This window comes from Conger conger, chromosome 6, assembly GCF_963514075.1.
Source record: "Conger conger chromosome 6, fConCon1.1, whole genome shotgun sequence".
NCBI classification, from domain to species: domain Eukaryota; kingdom Metazoa; phylum Chordata; class Actinopteri; order Anguilliformes; family Congridae; genus Conger; species Conger conger.
In genome coordinates, this window is record NC_083765.1 from 53,047,240 (window position 1) to 53,065,981 (window position 18,742).

The 18,742-nt window shown below is 45.7% G+C and overlaps 1 protein-coding gene across 1 annotated transcript in view; it reads left to right on the plus strand.

The window, feature by feature from the left end:
- The first annotated feature begins 3,167 nt into the window (after positions 1 to 3,167).
- Positions 3,168 to 18,742, plus strand: part of strc1 (stereocilin 1) — a 32,193-nt gene continuing 16,618 nt past the window's right edge. Inside the window, exons 1-12 of the mRNA XM_061246969.1 lie at positions 3,168 to 3,174; positions 4,626 to 5,426; positions 5,626 to 5,650; positions 6,479 to 8,825; positions 9,952 to 10,017; positions 10,279 to 10,389; positions 10,659 to 10,813; positions 12,164 to 12,350; positions 14,078 to 14,193; positions 14,348 to 14,477; positions 15,114 to 15,296; positions 17,381 to 17,551. Coding sequence (XP_061102953.1) covers positions 3,168 to 3,174; positions 4,626 to 5,426; positions 5,626 to 5,650; positions 6,479 to 8,825; positions 9,952 to 10,017; positions 10,279 to 10,389; positions 10,659 to 10,813; positions 12,164 to 12,350; positions 14,078 to 14,193; positions 14,348 to 14,477; positions 15,114 to 15,296; positions 17,381 to 17,551 — 4,299 coding nt within the window. The remainder of the gene's footprint in view (positions 3,175 to 4,625; positions 5,427 to 5,625; positions 5,651 to 6,478; positions 8,826 to 9,951; positions 10,018 to 10,278; positions 10,390 to 10,658; positions 10,814 to 12,163; positions 12,351 to 14,077; positions 14,194 to 14,347; positions 14,478 to 15,113; positions 15,297 to 17,380; positions 17,552 to 18,742) is intronic.

Sequence of the window (18,742 nt, forward strand, 5' to 3'; positions counted from 1 at the left end):
GGGAAATTGTGTATGTCCATGTGTTATTTTTTTTTCCTGTAAATGATTTGTGTGCCATGGCGATGGATGAGGGACTGTCTGAGTTCTTTCTGGAAGGGAGTGAAAGTAAAGGCTAGTGTAGCGCGCTTCAGCCGGCCTGGTCCCACCGCACTGTGGGGGGCGAGGTGGGCTGCCTGCTGCGTTGCTCTGGTTGTAGCACCAGCACCCCCCAGATGCAGGTACCTGTCGTCTTCACCCTGTTCCTGGAGATCTACCGTCCTGGGTTTTCAGTACAACCCTAAGGACGCACGCCTCAGCTTCAGAACTCGTTGAGCTGCTTGTTGGTAGAATCAGGTTTGCCATTTATGGTTGAAGTGAGCCTTCAGGACGGTAGATCTCCAGGAGCAGGGCTGGTGACCCCTGCTCTACGCACGACTTTTTTTGTCGTGCGGACTTTTATTTGATAACGGCAGAGGAAGAGTGAGGTAACCATTTTTAAAAATTTCCCCCCCTTATTTCTCACTGTCGTCTGTTGTATCTTCATTGTTGCCAGATAGCTTCAGGACTGTGGGAAGATGCGTGTGGGGTAAAAGGCTAGGTGAGGTGTATGCTCAGTATAAACAAACATCAGTTTTTTTGGGGGTTTTTTTTTCAGAGATGTTTTACATTTTGTATTTTGGTTTCGGGCATGTAATGTCTACTTTAAGTGTATTAAGATTTTAACTTTACACAATGTTTTTCTTCATTATGTGAATATGTAGGTATAATTCATAAAAAGGTAGGGGCTTTTAATGAAGTGTTTGCTTTTTGTATTTTTGTATTTATTTAGGAATCTCACTATTAATGTAACATGAACAAATGTGTTTTACATAACATTACATTTGTTATTTAGCTGATGCTTTCATCCAAAGCAACTTACGGTTGGTTAGACTAAGCGGGGGCCAATCCCCCAGGAGCAATGTGTGGTTAGAGGCCTTGCTCAAGGGCCCAACACCTGCATGGATGTTATCGTGGCTACACCTGGGCTTGAACCACCCGCCTTCCCAGTCATGTACCTTAACCAGTCATGTACCATAACTACATGCTGCCCCTGTACATCTATAATGTGGATACAGTCATTGTGCAATTTAAATAATTGATTGAAAGGTACTGAAACATTGAAAAATGTTGCGGGCTTCCTTTCCTTGCATTCTCCGATGGGCGGAGTTAGGAGCCAATCAAGAACGTAAGGAAAGGAGGCAAGCAGGTAGAAATAAACGATTGGAAAAGAGCCCTCTCTTATATATACTTGCCATAGACATTCACACCAGCGAATTTCAGCAGTCCAATGGGCTTGCAGCCATTTTGATTACATTTTTGTAAGATATGAGGTTTGCCTATCATAGTAGGGGAGACTGGGCTCAGTTGTAACGTTTTCACATTTTTTGGTGAATCTCTGGAGCTATTTTTTGACACGTGGTGGCTTCAATTGTCTTAAGTTTTCATTGCTACACACTCTTGCCGTGTTCCCATCTGAAAATATTTGAAATTAAATCAAGGGACCAAAATGATGCAATTGACCCCCCCCCCCCCCCCCCCCCCAGAGGAAGTTGTCTCTGGTGAACAGCATTTTGGAGTGGGTATCGCACGGCACAGAAATATCACACCTGCTGCGTCACCCTTTTGAGCTTCACCCTTTTAAAATTTCTTTTAATAAAAAAATTTAAAAAAACGGAAAAAGTTTTTGGACAACACGCCCCATGTTTCATAATAATTTTCAATAATTTTGTGCTTTATTACACATTCCAATGGCATACTTTGGTTTTCAACTGTGTAAATCAGCTGCTGAAAATGGAACCGTTCAGTGGACAGTATGGTTCAGTATTTTTCTGTTCATATGTAATTTATTGGAACAGTTTGGCATGGCTGAGAGAGTTGGGTCAACTTGTACTGTGTCAACCATGATGAAATCAAGATATGCCGGAAAAACACTTTGTCACTGGCATATGGCAGTCATACATTGCTAATTGATAGTCAACTAGATACTGCTCAAGGGTAGCCCGTTGGTTTGCACAAAAACGACAGTCAAAAATGTTCTCCAGATTTTAAAATTCACTTTCATACCTTCGAAACAGGACATGTCCGCAGTGAGTCATCACTGCAGGTTGTTGATTGGCAGTGTTATAACTGACCCCGGTCTCCCCTACTCTCAACGGGATGAGATGGGATAGAGGAGACCGACGGCAGTCATTGGAGAAGGTTTGCACTGAGGTAATCACTCCTTGGTTCTGCGTGACCTGAGTGCATTTTTCAGCCTACAGACCAGAGGCCACCCCTTTCTGATTGCTCCTGCTTTCACGTTGATGCTAAAGGCCGATGTTTCTTCGTAGCATTTCGTCAGGCGGCTCTCGATGCGCAAGTCATTTACGGTGCTTTGAGGAAGGTTTCGTTCTTAAATAAGGATTAAATTAGGACAGTGCAACAGCCGACGTTCCCACACACATTCTTTACCTGCTCCATTAGTGATTAAAGGGACAGTTTGTTTTCTGAGTTTTTTTTTAAATATATTATTTCAGGTCAAGTGTATGTGTATACTCTGAAAAAGACACAACTGTCTGGACCAATCAAAAACATGCACTACAACTGAAACTATATGGAAACTGAACTATCCTTTAAAGAAAGGTTACTTATGGGTAGTAGTAAACGGATAATTGTTGGATGAACATGAAGACAAAGTGAAAATGTGATTATTTGATGGTTCATCTGAGCTGAACTAAATAATGGGATAAGCTCCTTGTTGTGCTTTTTAAGTCAAACGCTGCAAATTTGCATTGGCCTACTTTTTTTGACAGAAATACATGGAGCATTGTTCTCTAAACTGGACACGGACACATCGGCCTGTTATATAGGTGGAGGTTGACACTGTTCCATTTTCAAGGTGTAGATGTGGTCAGCTAACTTTTTTATATTTCATTATTTAATATTTCATGACCATGGTTGGTCGTGCTGCGTGGTTTTCAGATATTGAAACTGCACACATACCCTATATTTAGTGCGCTATAAACATAATTATGATACTATTGAATTCAGGTAATGTGGGACTCATTGTAAATGCAGTGTCCCAAATTACCTGAATTCACCCTAATTCTAAGGTCTCAAATTCAAATTCATTACAGTGGGGTGCAAAAAATAGGGCACACCTGGTTTAAATGTCTGGTACAGAGTTAAACCTTTTTGTAAATGAGACCTTTTTGCAAATTTTAAAGCAAGATTGCTTTTTATTTAAATTTTTTACTGTTTAGAAAGTATAAAAAGAAGGAAAAGGGCCCAGTGCAAAAGTTGGAGAATCATTTTTTATTATACTTGTTATTTAAAAAAAAGATGATTGCTAAGGCCCAGACCCAGGTGAGTATAATTCCAGGGCTGAACTTTTTATTCTGAAGTAACTCCATGCCTTCTAATGTATCCAACTGCAGTGGCTGTTCTGTCTGTTATAGGAGGAAGTACTAACTGACAGGGCTCCCAAACTTTTGCACAGGGATTTTTTTTCTTTTTGTATTTTTTATAAAAATAAATAAATAAAAAGTAATCTTGCTATTAAATTTGAGGTAATGTGTACACTTTGTACTATTTAGAGGTCAGGTTCGCTTCTGTTGACTCTGTAAAAGGCTTTTTGACCATATGCCTACTGTAAAGGCCTACATGGGCCATTTGCTTTTCTGTGCTGCCCAATCGAACGCAAGCTCCACCTGGCTCAAGTCGGCGTTTCAACACAACCTTTCACCCTTGGAATGTTTCTAACGCCTCCTCTTTCACAAGCTGACGGGTGTATATTACAGACAATGCACTGAGACCGGGGATTCAACACGGCGCATTAATTTTTAATTGGGAGTCGGCTGTTTGTTGGTCGAAATCCGTTCTGTGTTTTTCGCGGCTCCCATCATTCGCACCTCCCTCTTCTGCTGGCGTTTTAATTAGTAGCTATTCTGCCGCACTGCTGTGCGATAGAGTTGCAGGCGGATACGAAAGCCGCGGTGTGGCCATGTAGGTTGAAACGCGCTCTTTGTTCAAGGCAGTGGCAGTGGAAAAGCTACCCCACTTTGGCGAGGAGTCAGTCTAAATTGCTTTTGAGAGGACAGTCACAGGCCAACACGGCGTGGCCAAATTGCTCAGGCATGCTAAACAGTGATGGAAAACTTTGTTCTTTTATTTTTCATTTGCAGCTTTTGTGGACATTATTAGGCTAAATGTTCCAAGCGTTACTGGTCATTCAATGAAAGGAACTATACCTTTATCCAGGCCTGATATTAGACCGTATATTAGCCTAGGCTATTTCGGTGAAGCTTGTGTGTTACCTTCACAGACATAACATATGGAGACACCCCTAAACGGGTACAAATAAAAAAAATTGAGCATAACGAGAAATCTTTCGTTGAAGAATGCCAAAAAATATATTTTTTATTATTTGTGCGCTAAGCACGCTTTCTGGTAAGTATAAGCTATTGGTGGGAACAGTCTGCAGTTCAGTCATATTATTTTGTGTTGATTAATAGACTATTTTATATCACTATTTTAGACTTGATCAGTTTGTTTGTTTTCTAACGCGTCGTCGGAGTTTTTGTAATGTTTTTAGATTTTATCCCAACTAATTCACTGTCTGATTTCAGGACTTGCTTCCAGTCAATCAAAGAACTCCGTCCTTTCCAGAAGCTCCCGAGCTGTTGCCATCAGGAGGACAAACGTGGGCGCCGGGGACGGGGAGCCGAGTGAGATTGAAAAAAGTACCGGGGACTTGACGGACGAAAATCAGTCACCTTCTGCTCAAGATGGGGAGACAAATTCCCGTGCGAGAAGTAGGACTGTGCTGGACCCCAATTACAAAGAACATGCAACGGCCAGAGCGGGCCAACTATCAGATGTTTTTTTGGAAAACAGTGGGATGTCAGTTTATTACAATGTCTTGAACACCCTATATGCCGTTTACCGACCACTTTTGACAAGGAAATTCTTGGATGAACTTCCTAAAGCCGTTGTTTGTATTCTAACTGGAAGAGACGACTGTGGCCTGGAAGCTGAACTTACTAAGAGCATATCCTCTCAAATAGACAAGCCATTGCGGTCTCTCGTCACGTCTGTGAATGCATTGAGATGCCAGAATCTGATGCCCAACAGCCGGAGCTCCCAGGCGACAAACTTTTTAAATCTCTGGCTGGATGAGTCTATGTTGGCGCGAGTCGGAGCAGTTCAGGACTGGTTGCTGTCCACTGTGGTTTACCTGCCTCAGTACTTCTCCGAGTATCTCGGGGCTGCTTGGAATGTCATCAGCGACGTGACTTTACCGCCTGTGGTGAAATATATTTCTGATTTCATGGTGAAAATTCTGAAAACGCCAATTGATTATGTGAAAATTGCATTACAAGTCGGCATTGAAATCCCTGTTTTAAACCAAAGCGAGCAATGTCAACAAGGTTTGTACCAAAGCTATCCCTCCACATATTCATTACCCACAAGCAGTGCTTGTTAACTTTATTATAGCCTACTGGCACTGTGCGTTCTTGAATTTAGGCTACTGCCTGATTCATATAAAACCAATTTAATCAAACGTTAAATCTGTACGATGAAAAGCGACTTACTGGGGTATTGTGTTTTCTCCCGTTTCATATACAGGTGATCTTAAGCAGCTGATTATGTGGTAAGCTTTGACGTGTGAAACCTTTTCTCTCTGTGTGACGCATGCACTTGGGATACGGTTACAATTTGTGACAACCTGAAACGAATATAGTAACAATATTAGAATGGCTGTGTTAAATATTTAATTTGATTCATTAGAGGTGCATGAAACATATTCCGGAAGCACATAGCCGTTTGACATGGGATTATATAACCGTTTTTACGCATATCATGTATGTTCTGAGTTAATAAGGGACTGTCGGCGAAACTACTTGACTTTTGCTTATAAGTATACATATAAGTAATAAACGTATGAACATGAAACAAACGTTACGTTTATACAAACGTGCATTGCAGTCTATAAGTATTTGGACAGTGGTGAAATGTATCTTCTTTGGCTCTGTACTCCAGCAGATTGGATTTGAAATACAGTAAATAAATGAATATGAGATTAAAGTGCAGACTGTCACCTTTAATTTGAGACCATATTGAGTGATACATGTAAGAATTACAGCCCTTTTATACATATTACCCCCATTTTAGGTGACCAAAAGTAATTGGACAGTTAGATTCACGACTGTTTCTGATTAGTCGGGTGCAGGTACAAGATAACTTTAAAAATCTACTCTTCATTCAAGGCTTTTGATTGCCTTTGGAGTCTGTTATCAGTGTTTGTCAACATGAGGACCAGAGTTGTACCAATGAAAGACAAGAAAGCCATTATGTGGCTGATCAAATCGAATGTGCTGGACAAACAAACATGTCCAAGTACATACGTACTGCGCTGAAGGTTGTGGTTGGTCATTTTCCAGTCAACACATGACTAAATGTAATCTTATGTTTCATTCAGGGGCATGATTCACAATGTTAGCTGGTCGTTTGGGAACGCCCTGCTGGACATTTTCCTGGCCCCTGAGCCCGCACCATGTGACTACTCCAGCCCGGAGTGCCACAGTGTCCAGTTCGCCCGGTCTCTGGACCAGGACGGACCCCCGCCCCTGCTGAGCTGCAAGCGTCGGCCCCTCAGTAGCCTCAACAGCACCTCCTGCCCTCACGTGCTCCGCGCCGGCCCTGGAGACTCGCCCACCACGTACGCCCTCTGCCTGGCCCTGAGCACCCTCACCCCTGCTGAGCTGGAGCGGGTGTGGGCCAACGCGTGTGACACCATCAGCTCCGTCCTGGCCCCCCTCCTGGACGGGTCCAGCTGCGACGGGAGCCCCCGCCAGGCGTCGCGGGTCTCCAGGTCCCTCAACCTCAAGGACCTGATGTGCGTCTACCCCAACTGGACCGGGGTGGTCCGGCCGGACCCGGCCTCGGTCGCCTTCTGCGCCGACAACGACCGGGAGAGCTTCGTCCGGGTGGTGTGCAGCAACGTGGAGCTCATCCGCCTGCTGGTGGCGGACCCCATGAACGGCTGGCTGCCGGGTTACTGCGCCAACTTCTCGGGGGACCACATGGTGGTCCAGCAGTGCAAGTATGAGGTCTGGAGGATACGCATGGTGGACGCCTCGGTCCTGACGTTCTGCTGGGAGCAGGACCGGGACAGGATGGAGAACCTGCTCTGCAACGACGTGAGCTTCTTCATGCTCGTGCTCTCCGATCCGGAGAACGCCTGGCTCTTCCCCAACTGCAGCCGCCTGGAGCCGCCCACGGAGGAGAACGTCCTCACCCAGATCGACGACATCTGTCTCTACTCGGCGTGGCTCAGCCCCGCCTTCGTCAGCTCGGATGTGGTGGCGGCGTGCATCCAGCACGACGAGCGGCGATTCGTGCGCCGAGTGTGCGCGAATTCCACCTTCCTCGACGCCTTGCTGCTCAACGAGTTAAACGGCTGGGTGGGCGAGTACTGCGCCCTCTCCCTGAGCGCCCCGCCCACCGACCCGCCCTCTGAACTTAGCACCTGGTGTAACTACCACCAGTGGCCGGACGGTGCCGTGGACCCCTCTGTGGTGGGGCTCTGCTGGCAGCACGATCAGGTGGCCTTCCACAGGAACGTGTGCTGCAACATAGCCCTGTTCGAGAAGCTCACCCTGGACCCGCAGAACGAGTGGCTGACGGCGGTGTGCAGCGACAAGGAAGTGATGGACAGGCTGCCCGAGGTGTGTCGCTACGGCGACTGGGGGCGCCCCGTCATCGTGGACATGACCGACCTGGCGTTCTGCGCCGAGCTGGACGCCCGGAACTTCACTCGCCTCGTGTGCTACAACGAGACGGTGCTCCGGAATCTTCTGGCAAACCTGGACAACACCTGGCTGATCCAGTACTGCGTCAACCGCTCTGGCCCGGGGGGCAGCGGCGGAGGCAGCGATGGGAGTGGGGGGCTGATGGGGTTCAGGCCTGAGGAGCAGTGCCAGTACAAGAGCTGGGTGCTGTTCATTCCGGGTGCCTCCCTCCTGGCACTCTGCTGGGACTATGACAAGGCCAACTTTATATCCAACATCTGCCTTGACCCCACCCTCCTGGCCCAGCTGACACAGGAACCCTCCAGCAGGTGGGTGGGCACGCTCTGCAACACCTATGCTAACGTCAATGACGACAGCGGTTATGGAGACAGTGGGAACAGCGATGGCGGGAACAGCGATGGCGGGAATGGTGATGGTGGGAATGCTGATGGTGGGAATGGTGATGGCGGGAATGGTGATGGTGGGAATGGTGATGGTGAGAATGGTGATGGCGGGAATGGTGATGGCTATGACGGGAACGGCTATGACGGGAACGCTGATGGCTATGGCGGGAATGGCGATGGTGGGAATGGTAATGGCGGGAATGGCGATGGTGGGAATGGCGATGGTGGGAACGCCGGCGACGGGAACGCCGACTCCCACAATAACGGCTCGGAGCCTCAGCCCTGCCAGGTCCGGGACCTGGTCCGGCAGCTGAACTGGACCTGTGGCACAGACCTCAGTGCGGCCTGCCGCCCAGGGGCCGGCCGTCTGGTGGGACTACAGCTGCTGCTGCGCTGCGGGGCCGAGGCGCTCAGGCCCCGGGTGGACAGCCTCCTGTCGGACAAGATGGCCGCCGCCGTTAACCAGGCCACCAACGTGGCGGTGGTGCTCCTCGTGGCCCTGGAGGAGAGCCGCATGACCTCGCTGCGCGTCTCCGAGAACATCCGTCTCAGCGTGCTGGAGTCCGTCATGCTATACCTGGAGCAGGAGACCAACTTCGACAACAAGAGAGTTCTGCTGCAGTGCTTCGGGGTAAGGCCCCCCAGGGGCGTGCCACAGGCCTTTTGTGTTCACATCCCAAGAATAGAATGGAATAGAATAGAAAACTTAAATACACTCAAAGAATTACTCAGGTACTCAAAAGAGCTGTGAAATACATCTATCGTTTTCCTGAACGATGTGCTGTTGTGTGTGAGAATGGCTGCCTGAATGATGCACATGATGCCTCTATATGTACTTCTTTTATTCAGGATCCTAGCTAGCTGGATGACTGAATAAATAATTTAATTGGACCTGCTCTAGATACTGTATATAGTAATGCATTAACATCATAAGGACTGACGATTCAGAGGGTTCAGATTGTACTGTGGGATTGTAGGATATAGGATATATGTCGTTGTACAATACAACATTGGGTAGGAGTTCATGGACACAAATGTTCAGTTAGGGTGTGCCTGCTGGAGTCTCTATTTTCACTTAGCTTAGCCTACTGCCACAGCGACCCGACTCCGGATAAGCGGGTGATGATGGATGGATGGCCACTAAGCATTCAATGGTCAATTCACCATGTATATTATTATAAAAATAAAAAAATAAAATGGTGGGCATTTATATAGCGCCTTTATCCAAAGCGCTGTACAACTGATGCTTCTCATTCACCCATACATACACACACTCACACACCAACGGCGATTGGCTGCCATGCAAGGCACCGACCGCCAGACGACTGCTCTTACTGCCTGAGCCATGTCGCCTCCGACATAACGTTTATTGCCCAAGGTCCACAGATGGAGAGCAGCTGATATTTGGTTTCGGGGTTCTTATTGATATTGGACATTAAAAATCGTTGACATGACATTTTAATGGAGTGGCCTCTGCTTTCTGTTCAATGACGTTGGCAATAATTAAATCAAAGGTGCTCCGTATTCTGATTAGGTCTTTTATATTTAGGTTTATATGAGAGTTTAACTCTCTAACTTATGTTTGCGTGTGCATATGCATGCACTTGTTGAATCTGTGTATGTGTATTTGTGTTTTTATGTATGTGCGTACGTACATATGCAAATGTCTGTTTCTGTGTGTGTCCGTGTGTGCATTTTTGTAAATGTGTGTGTCCGTGTGTGCATTTTTGTAAATGTGTGTGTGTGTGTGTGAACAGAAAGTGCTTACCAGCCTAATGCAGACGGGGAGAGATGGGAACAGTCACGGCTACTTCCTTATCAAGGTCAGAGGGCGTCTCCACGTCTGCCCCATGACACTGCAGGCCTTTGGGCGTTTTTGAGACTGTTAAAATGTTTCTCCTCCATACCATATGTTTTCTTTCTTGGTTGGCCGGCTAGCATTTATCTTCGGCAGTACCTTTGCTCTTTTTACTTTGTTGGCTTTCTTGAGTTACAAAAAAAAAAAAGGAAAATCAAAAGAAATGTGATCCAGCTGTTAAGCCGTTGTCTACCTGGGTAACATCTGTGCTATTATTGACGTGCAGGAATATTTCCGGATCCCTCTTGACAGCCTGAGGGCAGTCCTGAGTGCTGTGGACATCACCACCGTCAGACAAATCATGCAGTATTACAGCAGGAACCAGGATACCCTACAGGTGAGCTGATCTCAGGACTGACATCTCCCAGGATCGTGGGGTGAACAGCCCTGGTCCTGGAGGCCCACAGGGTCTGCTGGTTTTGTCATTGCACACCTTACACCTTGCCTCACCTGGTTTCTTGGTTCTGAAAGTCAAAGTTGCTCCAGAGAGCAGGGTTGGACTCCCCTGCTATACAGTAGATTCACAACATCAGAAGTGTACATGCGGATGAGGAAGGTTGTCTACTTTTACGTCATTTTTGTGTCTCTTCATGAATTTGTCCGCAGCTCACGGAGGAATACCGGCGCAATATGGTGTCTGTGTTCTTTGGGACACACCTCTCCAGGGACGAGGCCCTCTTCCCTCACCTGGCCCCTCTGCTGGCCCTGCTCTCTCCTGCAGACATCCTCTCCCTTCCCAACCTGCAGAGCTCTCCCAACGTGTAAGTAAGGTGACCTCCAGGAGGGACCAGGCTCACGTACGGTCATTGTGATCGGCTTTCAGCATTGGGTTCGGTGCGGGCCTGCAATGAGATGAGAGATCCAGTGAAAACACGCTTGCTGTCCGTAACGCAGTGCCCCGGACCAGTTCCGGCACTTCCTAGACTTTGATTAAAATTTAAAGTGTTATGAAATGTACGTTGGCAAATCGTGACCTTGGAATTATAAAGTTCTATCTGTGTCCTGAGTGGTTTCGAGATATTGAGCCTTTAAGATACCATGTGAAAGATGCCAAGTGAATTGGCTCCAAGCTTTTAAATTTGGCATTTTTTCAATTTTTTTTCATATTTTTTTGTGTAAAACCTCACATGTATGTTTAGTGCCATATGAACAACATATTTAGGACACAAACTCTCTCTAAATGTTGACACTTTTGAACACAAATTAACGATAAACTGTTGAGCATATCATCTGTAAAGGAGCTCATTTAGTCAATTTGTCTTATAATGTCTGTAATGTATCCATCTGTTTTGTGGCAATGAATCAGTTCTGAGATACCATTTCTGTGAAAACATAGTATTATCTTATCTAATCTATTCTACCATAATGAATAGGTAAGTTATATCTTGATTAGTTTATATCAGGGCCTTAAAGTAAGTTGAGCAGAAATCTGCTCGGACACTGTGCAGAATCGATTGCCAGGATATCGATGCTTTTCTCCGCTGTCATGTTACAAGTTTAGTTCTCTCAGGTTTCTGTCGATTAAGGTGTGCCACCCAGTTGAAGATGTCTTAGACAGTAACTCATCTAGCACACAATGTTATGGAAACCTTTTTACAACATCGTAGTCTGATTACGGGGGCCTTGAAGGGCAAGTCAAATCAACAAATCAGAAAACACAACGACAAATCAGAAAACGCAAGGACAGACCAGAAATGTAACATAATTTCACAAAACGGAAAGGGTAGGTACTGGCCATCTTGTCTCTGATTGGACGGAATTCCCGTCTCTGATTGAATGGAATTGTTGTCAAGATCCATAATCTGATGTTGTAATTAGTAGCCTAATCTGTGTGACCAGAAGTAGATGGTATTTATTTTATTTATTCTGATTTGTTGTGTTTTCTGGTTTGTTGTTGTGTTTTCTGATCTGTTGTTTTGTCTTGCCCTTCAGGGCCACCTTAGTGGTTGCTGTGCATAGCACATTTCATTCTAGTGAATTTGTCAGGTCCAAAAAAAAAAAAAACTTCATGTGTTAGTTTCAATAATATTATGTGGCGGCTGGGTGAGGTAACAAAAGAGAGATGTGTGTTATTTTCACCGGTCCCTCCTCCTCCTCCCTCGCGCCGGCAGGTTGAGCACCATTGACCTCAGCCTCCCGCAGCTCTCCCCCGCGCAGCGGCGAGCCTTCGGGAAGTGGCTCGGCCGGTCCGTCGGCGCCCAGACCGTGACTGCGGCCGGCCCCTCTCTCATCAGAGACACCGGGAACCTGATAGCCTACCTGCCGTTCCGTGACTTCCAGCACCTCTCGCCCGCTCAGGTAGCGGAAACGCGACACCCTTTGAACGCCCGCACTTGTCAATAGTCAGAATGCCTTACCCTTTACTAATGTTCAATAAGTAAACGGCGGGGCCCTGCTCCCCTTTGTCGGCCATTGTCGGCGGAGGGTTGCGAGTTATCTGCCTTTCATTATAAGCCAGAGTTTAAATGTGAACAAGGTAGCATGTATTACAGTGAGCGGGGGGAGGGGGCGGGATTGAAATCTATCTGTGTAGCCCTTTTGAAGCTTGTAGTCACGGTGACTCCTCTAAAAGGCACTGTCACCGTTTCCATTGAGACGGATGCCTGTTTGGGTTTTTATTTTTTCATATACTTTGGTTGCTAAGGCTTTATGAGCATTACTGTTTTAGCAGCCCCACTTGTACATTTTGTTTGTTCATTTGTGGAATGAAAAGATGATGGTAAAAGTTTCACCTGTTCTAGTTGAAGGCTTGACTGGTGAAATTTGATGAATCTGGTGAGAAAATGTATAACTAGGTCTGGTTAAAGTGTGACTAGTAGATTGCAGTGTGTCATCCAAATTTGAATCACTTTGGTTTTGCTCAAAAATATTTGCAAGTGTTGACATGTGGCGCACATGTTTAAAAAAAGCTAAATGTTTTTTTGCTCCAAAACCTTCTTTTCAAAGGGGAGTTGACTCTTCTTTTCCAGTGGTGTGGTTTTCATTATTGTTGAATTGCATAACCTCCTGGGACCCAGTGGGAGAACATGTTTATGCTTTTAAATATATATATAATATAAGTGTCTTGACTCTTGGATGACAAAAACATGTTGTCATGATTTTTAAAAGAAAATAGTATTTATTTTATTTTTATTGAATGTCCCTTGTAGATTGTAGCATAGTGGAATGGTTCTAGAGAGTCATAAAACAAGATTTGCTCGGTCTTAAAGAGTTAATCTATTAGCAGTCAACTGAATTTACTTGGTTTCAAATCATTAAGTGTTTGTGACACCACTGTGAACTGCTGGTTTTAAAAGGACTTTGGAGGTACAAAGGACAAGGTGGTGGCATCATTGTGGTTTGTTATATTTTTTCTTCTTCAGTGGTTGCATTAAGCAGGAACTCTAACTAGCTTGCCCAACATGAGTAAATTAAAGCAAATCACTACTCCTGCTTTTAAATATCATTATTAATATTATACACGTCAAAACATTATTTGTAGCTTATTCCATCCTGGTAATCCAATTCTTCTCTTACAAATGTCGTAATAAAAATTATGAAGAATATACATTTATTGTGTTATTAGTGGGAGCTGGCATATTATGGCAATGTAAGTGAAGTATTGTATATTTAGTATACATTTTGAAATCTCCGGCATTCCATTCAAAATTGCTTTTGACATTTGAGACTGGGCCCCCACAACACTCTTGTAATGTGAGAAAAAATGGATAGTGTTACATGGTGGTGGTGTTTGTCGGTGTTGTACCTGCTCTTTTATTTACTTTGAAGAATAAGACAGCGATACAGTAAAAGCACTGCTGAAGTAATCAATCAGACACTGTTTATATGAATAGATGTATCCAACCTGAGACGTCATTTCTGCTGGACACAGAGCCCTCAATGCAAACCTTCGAGAATTGTAGCACAGTTTGTATGTGTTTGTTGTCATACAGTGAGAAATAGGCAGTGACCGATGTCGTGTGTGTGTATGCGTGCGTGTGTGTGTATATGTGTGTATGTGTGTGTTGCTGTGTCCATTTTCACAGCTGCTGGATGGTCTAGATGTCCTGCTGAAGAATACCCTGAGCCCTATTCAGGGGCAGTTCGTCGCCCAGACCTTGGTGGCAAACTACAGGAATCTAACAGCCGACGTCTTTCAGAGGTTTGTATCCACGCAGTAATTGTAAAAGCTGGATTTGTTTCCTTTTCATTCTCATCTTACATGTTAAATATTAAAAGTGTGTATTCCTAAAGTGTTTTTAATAATAACAACAGTAACAATATCAATAATACATTGCTCTCCCTGATCGCCATAGTTTGGGAAACCTGACATGTCTGGCTCAGCCCCAGAGCCTGGTGGCCCACAGGGACCCGGAGGTCACGACAGCCATCCAGGACAACATTAGGATGTGTGTGCAGCAGGGGATGCGTGTCTCCAGTGACATGGTGAGGCTGGTACACAGGGATGGGCAGCTACAAATCATCAAAATGGATGCTGCATGGGCAATCCTTGTGGTTTTGAAGCGGTGCCCTTGCAGTAGTTTTCATGACTGTCTGCAGATCCTATCCTTTCAGCTTATGCAGTAATATCGATTATGCCAGATGGTAGTGGAGGATAGCTATATTGGCGGCACAGTGGCACAGTGGGTGGCATCATCGCCTCACAGCAAGAAGGTCCTGGGTTCGGGCCCTGCCTGGACCTCTCTGTGTGCTTGCATGTTCTCTTCGTGTCTGTGTGGGTTCCTTCAGGTACTCCTGGTTTCCTCACACAGTCCAAAAACATGCAGGTTACGTTATTTGGAGAGTATAAATTACCCCACAGTACCGGCCTCAGAACTGGACTTGGTTCCCGGCTGCTGCGCTATGGCTGCCCACTGCTCCTACGTAATTAGGATGGGTTAAATGCAGAAGACACATTCTGTTGCCTTAGAAGGCAGTGACAATTAGGAATGAAATGAAAATTGATATTAATCAGATCGGCGTTTATTGTCTTGAGGCAGTTTTATTTTGCCTCCATTTGACCTGTGATACGGCTGGTGGGACAGGACAGCTCCTGTTACATGTGTGTTCATCCCTCCCCAGATCTCCAGTTTATTCCTTAATGAGGCAGAGCTGCAGAACCCAGGCTCCCTCTCCTCTGAACGCGTTGCTCAGCTGGGAGACTTCCTGCCCTTGTTGGGAACGGACTTCCTGGGGCAGCTCACCCCAGCACAGCTCCGCCCGGCTCTGCCCGCCCTGGCAACGGTGCCCTTCACCCCGAACCAGGTACCCAACACTCATCGATGAATCTGTGAAACACAAGTACAATCAATGATACACAAGTACAATCACTAAAGCACATGTACAATACGGTAAAACACAAGTACAATTGGTGAAACACATGTACAATCGGTGAAACACGTGTACAATCGGTGAAACACATGTACAATCGGTGAAACACATGTACAATCGGTAATATGAATGTACAATTCTGTGCAGAATGTAAAAAAACTAAATGCGTCAAGCCAAGACACTTTCAAAATACTGTCTGATGTTGAACTTATCAAAATGCCTAAGACTTTTTCACAGCACTATGTGTGTGTATGGGATTGTGGGTATATATTTGTACGTTTTGTGTATTGTTCTATGGGGTGTCATGTGGGGCAGAGGAGTTGGGATATGCTGCGGGGGGTTGGGATATGACGCTTGATTGGTTGAGGGGTCTCAGACTGTGACATGTGGGAGGCAGGGCTCAGGGCATGCTGGGATACCCGATACTCCAGACAGACAGGAAGAGAGAAGCTGTGGGCAGCAGGTTACCATTTGATTACAGAAGCATGACTGAACCTGAGCTCAGGCCAGGGGATTAAGCTATGCACACACGCCTACCACAGAGCATTATTACTTTTCACAGGGGAAACTGGCATGTAATTAAATGAAAGGAAATGCTTAGGCCACCTCCATTGCTGAATTCAGTCAGTTCTTTATTAAGATACGGGGACATCCATCTACCATATGCATGCTTATTTTCGACATGTGAAAAGGCATCTTCCTGAAGCATTGACTTTTATGACTATGCATACATGTATGGCAGAATAATTGTACAGATCTAACTTTCCATTTCTTTTCAGGCCCAGGCAATAGTAGAGAAGGTGTTCCCAAGCAACAGTGTAAGTGTTCAGTGTGAGACACTGCTCTGGTCAGTTTGAAAGATTGTGATTTGTGTGTGTGTGTGTGTGTGTGTGCCTTTTATTATTGTGGTGACGGATGTTAAGTGTGTCTCAGTGGTGAAAGGGTGAATTGTGAATCGTGAATCATGTATTAGTGGTGAAGTAGCCATGTGGAAAAGTCTGACAAAAATCTAGCAAGATTCTAATGTGTTCAATACAAATCATATAATTAACAGATATGGCAGCAAACACAAACAAAATTTATGTTAGATTATAGGAAGAGCTGACAAATATGTCATGGCAAATGTGTATGGCATAGATAAGGGCGAACACGTGGTGAGAAATGTATGAGATTGAGATGTGAGTTGATGATCATAAAGGCTATTTATGCATCATATACTATGCATCTTGAAAAGCTGCAATTGCTTATGATACTATCCAGGGTTATGCCAGAAATAGTCAAATATTTTATTATGCCTGGTTCTTGCCCTGTTTGAATGTCGGTCCATAATTCTGGGATTTATGTCTTCGAGGTTCTACCGTATGCCTTAGTGGTGATGCCTATAGGGGTGAAAATTGATGCATGTCTTGGTGCTGAGTTGATGAATGGTTTGCCTTTGACTCGGTGCGCGGTAATGAACAGTGATGTGTCGAGCCAAGCCAACTGGCTCGGAGCATATAGCCTTCAGCAGCCAGCAGCAGGGTGACTTAGGGACAAAGCTTCCACTGCACTCAGCTGTATGAAGATTTATGTTCTAACCTTCCCTTGTACTGCGGAGCAGAACGCCATAACGCAATGGACAATTATCTTCGTGTTTAATGAGGAGCTAATGTTTCAGCACCCGTTTGCATTTGAAAGAGCATCGCTGTCATATTTGTAATCATTTGAATGACGGATAAAAGAATCCATCATTCTATCTTTCCAATTCCCTACTGAAAAAAGAAAGAAAACCGGCTCAAGGTTTTTAAACAGCTGGTTAACACTGTTTGACCAATTCAGACCAATTCCATACTCAACATGGTTTGACCAGCTCATGCTATGTTTTGAAACAGCCGGTAGCTGGTTATATCAAGGTGGTCATAGCTTGATTTTACACCAGGGTTCCCTCCTGCTCGTGTCCTCCTCCTTATCTCCATTTCACTCTTTCCCTCTCTCTTTCCCCATCCTCTCTTCCTTCCATGGCTGCACCCCGCGGGCAGTTGGGGCAGCCGGGGCAGCTGTTGGAGCTGGGCACCCTGGTCAGCGGGGTGAGGGTGGAGACCATATGGACCCTGACCTCCGACACCCTCCTCGCTGCCCTGCCGAACATGGCCCAGCATACCCCTGGCCTGAGCCCCCCTCAGGCCAACGCCGTCTCCACCAAACTCTGGGTAGGGTGCGGGGGAACCCCTCTGTCCCACACTCGCTCACCTCACAAACCGCTGCACGCCCCGTACCCTGTGCCTCAAGCCTTAAAGGTCCCGTATTCTGCACCTTTCCAGCCTTTTATTTTAGGTCCTGATATCCATATGAAGACATTTGTATGTTTTTTTTTTTTTTATCTCCAGCACCTCTCATGAGCTTTACCAAGAACAGGCTTTTTTTTAGTGACTGTGTCTTTAAGGCTTATTGATATAAATTAACCTCTGTTCTGATTGGCTGTGAACCGAACACCATCTGTGCCAAGCGCTTGCAATTAGTCCAGCTACAAGGTGGGCCGAGCTGAAGGTGGCCCTATGCAAATGAGCGTATAGTTGCGACGTCAAAATTACGGAAGTCCAAACGGTTTGTTTAAGTGCAGTTTCTTAATACGGATTATGTTCATTCTTTGGGGGGCTGTGCATTTTGTTTTGTGTCTTTATAGCATCTACAGCTCTTTATAATCAACATCCTAATCCAAGCGAGATAAATGTCGTTTTCCACAATATGGGTCCTTTAAGTTTTCACTCTCATAAACAGCAGCAGACCAAAACGTTGTGTTATTTGTATTGTGTAGCAGGCATTAAAAAGTTTGTGCTGATGTTAAACGCAGTCACGGCGACAATAAATATAAGAACCCCCGCATAACTGTAACAGAAAACCTTTAGCAGAAGAAAACGGCGCAAATTAGACGCAGATGTTTCGCCGTAACCTGACCCCGGCAGCCTCTCCTGGCTCCGGGGAGATGCAGGAGACTAATGAACTCTGTGCATGTGCGTGATAAATGGTTGGGAAGGAGTACTGTATCCAGCCAGCGAGGCCTGTGATCTCAGGTGGACGTGTTCAGGAGTGTCTGGGCCCTCAGCATGATCCCTGTCAGGATTAAAGGAGGGCTTGAGCCCGGGTCCAGCTGGAGCTGTGTGGCCCTGGGGCCCGTGCCTGGGGCTTTACTGGCACAGGGGTTACTGGGCCTGCGCTGGGAGTGTAGTGTGAGCGCCTCTCCCTGTGTCTGCGCATACAGTCATACGGGTCTCTAGAGCTGCGAGTCTTCATCTTTATTTAGACCTCTCGCTCGACGGAGAACCTGATGTTCATCTGCCGGGACTACCTGGGGCATCAAAGGGCGTGAGGGATGTGCTAGGGATTGAGTTATCAATCAAGTT